The sequence below is a fragment of the Sinocyclocheilus rhinocerous genome, unplaced genomic scaffold, assembly GCF_001515625.1.
Source record: "Sinocyclocheilus rhinocerous isolate Xijiao unplaced genomic scaffold, SAMN03320098_v1.1 scaffold418, whole genome shotgun sequence".
NCBI classification, from domain to species: Eukaryota; Metazoa; Chordata; class Actinopteri; order Cypriniformes; family Cyprinidae; genus Sinocyclocheilus; species Sinocyclocheilus rhinocerous.
Genome location: NW_015651146.1, coordinates 220,481 through 225,217, shown reverse-complemented (window position 1 = coordinate 225,217; position 4,737 = coordinate 220,481). Strand labels below are relative to the sequence as shown.

The following is a 4,737-nucleotide window of genomic DNA, read 5'->3' as shown; positions in this document are numbered from 1 at the left end:
TGCCATTAATTGTAATAATCCATTGAGATTTTTGTTTGCACAAGGAGTCCAGCAGCCAGTTCTTCATACAGAGATCGGATCTCACCATCGTCCAGTCTGTCTGGGATTACATGAAGAAACAGAACAAACTCAGACAGACTAAATCCAGGAGAACTGTGGCAATGTCTCCAAGATGCTTCAAGAAACCTACCTGCAAAGCTACAGTACTGTTAAACGTTTTAGGCACTTGTGTAAAAATGCTGTAAAATGAGGATGCTGTCAAAAATAATGTCATAAATAGATTTTCTTTAAATTACATCAACATTTGTTGTGACCATCCTTTGCGTTTAAAGCAGCTTTTGCCCTAGGTGCAGTTGAGCATAGTTTTTCAGGTAGCTTTGCAGTAGTTTGTTCTGTTTCTTCATGTAATCCCAGACAGACTGGATGATGGTGAGATCCGATCTCTATGTGAGAAGAACTGGCTGCTGTCAGACTCCTTGTGCAAACAAAATTATTACAATTATGGATTATTACAATTAATGGCAAAATGAATGTTTGGAAATGTAAACTGATATTTCCTACTGACACACTACAGCAAAATATAGAAATATCTGACTTAAAACCATTTTTAGCTGGTGAAAATACTAGTGCTCTAATAATTTTGGCCACCACTGTAAATAAAGACTGTAAACAAGTATGTATGGTTTTTACAAGTGAATGAATTTTGCTAGATTAATGGAATAATGTCAGTCTGTATTGACTTTTTGTTTTGTTTTACTAGGTATATGTGTTCACTGTCATTTTTTCACTACTCTGAGTACCTGGTTACTGCCATGACCAACCCGCGCAGTCTGTCTCTAGACTCATTCCTGCTCAACCATAGTGTTGAGTATGTAGTAGCAGCTATTTCCTCCTGGATAGAGTTCACTGTGGAACAGCTCCTTATTCCAGGTTTGATACGATCTAGGCCAGTGATTCGCAGGCAGAGTTTGATTATGCTTTGTCAAACCTATAGTGCTTAGCACATTCAGTTAAAAATAAAAACTGAAACATAATAATGCAATATAAAATAATATAATATATTGCCAAAGCTTTGTTTGTTTGTTTGTTTATTTTAGAGTGATTGAAATGAAATTATTCTAAAGTTTACAGAATTATTATTATTATTATTATTATTATTATTATATGAACTATTCAATTCAGAATATATATATATATATAATTTTTTTAAAGAAGTTTTGTGTTCATCAAGGCTGTATATATTTGATAAAAATGCTGTACAATCAGTTATATTGTGAAATATTATTACAATTTAAAATAACTATTTTTCCTATTTAAATACATTTTAAATTAATTTATTCCTACGATAGCAAAGCTAAATTTTCAGTAGTTATTATTCCAGTCACCAGTGTCATATGATATCATCATATTCTCATATGCTTGCTTGTCTGGTGCTGATCTGGTGCTTATTATCAATGTTAAAAATGTTTTTGCGTCTTAATATGTTTGTGGAAACCTTAATACCTTGATATTCCTTGATGAATAGAAAGTTCAAAAGAACAGCATTTTTTACTGTGATCAATTTAATGTGTCCTTGCTAAATAAAAGTATACAGAATTATTATTATTATTATTATTATTATTATTATTATTATTATATGAACTATTTTTCTCATTATTGAAATTAAGTGATTCCTCAAGTTTCCAGAATTAACTGAATTTCACTCTTTGTTTTCCCCTACAGAGATGAAGCAGGTGAACTGGCTCTGTCTGGTGGGTCTGGTGATGGTTCTCTGTGGGGAGAGTCTGCGCAAAGCTGCCATGTTGACAGCAGGATCCAACTTTAACCACATAGTGCAGAATGAGAAGGCCCAGACCCACGTGCTGGTCACCACTGGAGTTTACGCTCTCTTCAGACATCCTATAAAAATGCTGTACAATCAGTTATATTGTGAAATATTATTACAATTTAAAATAACTATTTTTCCTATTTAAATACATTTTAAATTAATTTATTCCTACGATAGCAAAGCTAAATTTTCAGTAGTTATTATTCCAGTCACCAGTGTCATATGATATCATCATATTCTCATATGCTTGCTTGTCTGGTGCTGATCTGGTGCTTATTATCAATGTTAAAAATGTTTTTGCGTCTTAATATGTTTGTGGAAACCTTAATACCTTGATATTCCTTGATGAATAGAAAGTTCAAAAGAACAGCATTTTTTACTGTGATCAATTTAATGTGTCCTTGCTAAATAAAAGTATTTTTTAAAATCATACTTTTTAATGTAGTTTATCTCAGTTTCCACAAAAATATGAAACGGCAAATATGGTTTTCAACATCGATAATAAAAAGAAATGTTTCTTGAGCAGCAAAAGCCTGGAGTAATGGCTGCTGAAAATTCAAATAGAAAACAGTTATTCTAAATTGTAACAGTTCACAATATTACTGTTTTCATATTTTTTTTTATCAAATAGAAGTAGCCTAATGAGCCTTCTTTTAAAAACATAAAATCTTAACTATTCCAAACTTTTGACTGACTGCTTAGTTGTTAGTCTAAATAAAAAATGTTTTATCTTCATGTGTTTTATTTAAACCTGTTTTCTTGCTTCTCCTTTTCCCCCAGATAATGCTGTGCAACCCAATATGTATACTAGGATATACATTCGCCAGCTGGCGGTTCTTTCGAGAACGTATTGAGGAAGAGGAGATCTTTCTCATCCATTTCTTTGGAGAGGACTACGTTGAGTATAAGAAGAAGGTCTTTACTGGCTTGCCCTTCATCTCAGGGATCAGGGTTAACTCCTAAAGCCTGTACTGCATTGAACGGAGGAAATAGCCTGAAAGTGCACACCTGGACACCGCTGACTGGCACTCGGAGCGAGCTAGTTGCCTGGTGGCATCATGTCGTGCCCCCTTGGGCGCAGCACAGATATATGAGGTGGCAGCACAGTAAAACTGACTCACTGATCTGCTCCGAGACACAATGGTCTGCCCTGAGCAGGGTGGCGCTTCCACCCTCAACACCATCAGAGATACTACACAAACACCACATTCCTCAGCATCTGTCTTGTCTCCTGCACTTCATCGCATTTCTGTTCTTACATTCTGTCTTACTCCTACTCATTTACATACCAGTCATATGTCATGCATCCTCATATTTACAATCTTTGCACCATGTAATTACATACGCTGGTTTAGTTTTTCTTGTCTTTCTTTTTGTGGTTAGAATCCTTAGAAGTGAGATTCAGGACATTGGTTTGTTACTACTTATGAATGTCCAGAGTTTTTCAGTAGATTTTTAAATCTCTTGCAGTATTTTTATTCAGATAGGCTTTAAATTGGACTTAAGATATATTTACTGCAGTGGCCATTTAGTCATTGTCCGGTTTGTGTAAGGAGGAGTATATCATGTCTCCGAAATCTCTTTTTTTTTAAGGTCAGCTGGAGCTGATTCTCCTAATTCTGCCGGTCACAACAGGTCTACACATTTTAAAACACATTTCTGACAATCTCTTAATATCTGTGATTTGTTAATGCTGTTGAACAATTTTAATATTATGATTAGAAAAATAAACACGTGATAAATTACAGGCCTAATCCCTCTTTTGATTATTTGTTCACCATTGGTCGTTCCAGTCCTTCAGTCATGTCTCTGTGCATATGCCCTCTCGTCAAATGCATTAGTCTCTTTTCGTTTTCACTCCCACACTCACTCATTACCATATCCTTGTCTTGTCACTTTCCTTCACACTTGCATGATAATTCAACAAGAAAATCTGTTTCTATGAAGGTAGGATTCAGAGGGCCGAACGCCGGAGGGGTTATGCTGTATCCAAAGTCTTAATTTTTCTGATTTTACATTTCTGGGAGGAAGGCTCCACTCTCCACCTGGCATGATGTAGCTTATATAGACATTGGGTAAAGAATAGGAATTTCTTGCACACTTTTAACCAATGACGAGCACTATAATATATGTGTACAGGTAATGGACATTTGAACACATGCAATAGGTTTTTATGATGTAAGAGTTGCACTACACTTGTGTAAAAAGCAAACGGAAGAGGACCACCCTACCTCTTGGATAACTGTACCGCTTACATTATTAACATCTTCAGCAAAATGTAACAAACCTTTCAAATAAACACTGAATATAATGTTTATTTGACATTACTGTGATTCTCTAAAATGCAAGCACTGTAAACTAGCAGTTTTTCTCTTTCAAGCTTCTGTAAATTAGATTTAATGTAAGTGCATGCTTATTGTTTGGGGCAACGGTTGTCTAAACTGACAGCTGTTTGTAGGATCAACATAAAAGCAGTTTCACATTGGTATCTCTTTGCGACTGGCTGTATCAGTGGTGTTCTTTTGCTTGTTTGGCCTGTAGTAATCCTTGTTCTTGGGATTGGTCTCTTCTGATAGGCTGTTTAGAGTCCAGTTGTCCTCAGTGTTACAGGACAGCTCATTACTGTATTGGTGAAGCATGGAATAGCCATTAATGCTTAATAATTAATAACTGTGTGCCTATGTCTAAGTTATATACTTTGAGAAATTGCTGGGAACCCACCTGGGCTGTGTGTCTACAGCGGAGGTGCTGTCCTCATAGATTTTCAGCATGATCTCTGTGCGATCATCTTTGAGCTCTTTAGGCTCCTTCAGCCTGTTAAAGATCAAATTAGACAAAGAAAAACCACATAAAAGCCCTAATATAGGAGTATTTTATATATATATATATATATATATATATGGGTGAGT

The 4,737-nt window shown here is 35.3% G+C and overlaps 2 protein-coding genes across 6 annotated transcripts in view; one reads left to right on the top strand and one right to left on the bottom strand.

Moving 5' to 3' along the window:
- LOC107712690 (protein-S-isoprenylcysteine O-methyltransferase-like) overlaps positions 1 to 2,812 on the top strand; it is a 4,049-nt gene extending 1,237 nt beyond the window's left edge. Inside the window, exons 3-5 of the mRNA XM_016518011.1 lie at positions 761 to 930; positions 1,723 to 1,915; positions 2,584 to 2,812. Of these exons, the coding sequence (XP_016373497.1) occupies positions 761 to 930; positions 1,723 to 1,915; positions 2,584 to 2,791 (571 nt within the window). The 3' untranslated portion in view covers positions 2,792 to 2,812. The remainder of the gene's footprint in view (positions 1 to 760; positions 931 to 1,722; positions 1,916 to 2,583) is intronic.
- Positions 2,813 to 4,290: 1,478 nt separating this feature from the next.
- Positions 4,291 to 4,737, bottom strand: part of LOC107712689 (RING finger protein 207-like) — an 8,281-nt gene continuing 7,834 nt past the window's right edge. For all 5 annotated transcript variants that reach the window (XM_016518007.1, XM_016518005.1, XM_016518008.1 and 2 more), the window contains 2 exons: positions 4,550 to 4,642; positions 4,291 to 4,450 (listed from right to left, as the gene is read on the bottom strand). In XM_016518007.1, the coding sequence (XP_016373493.1) occupies positions 4,306 to 4,450; positions 4,550 to 4,642 (238 nt within the window). In that variant the 3' untranslated portion in view covers positions 4,291 to 4,305. The remainder of the gene's footprint in view (positions 4,451 to 4,549; positions 4,643 to 4,737) is intronic.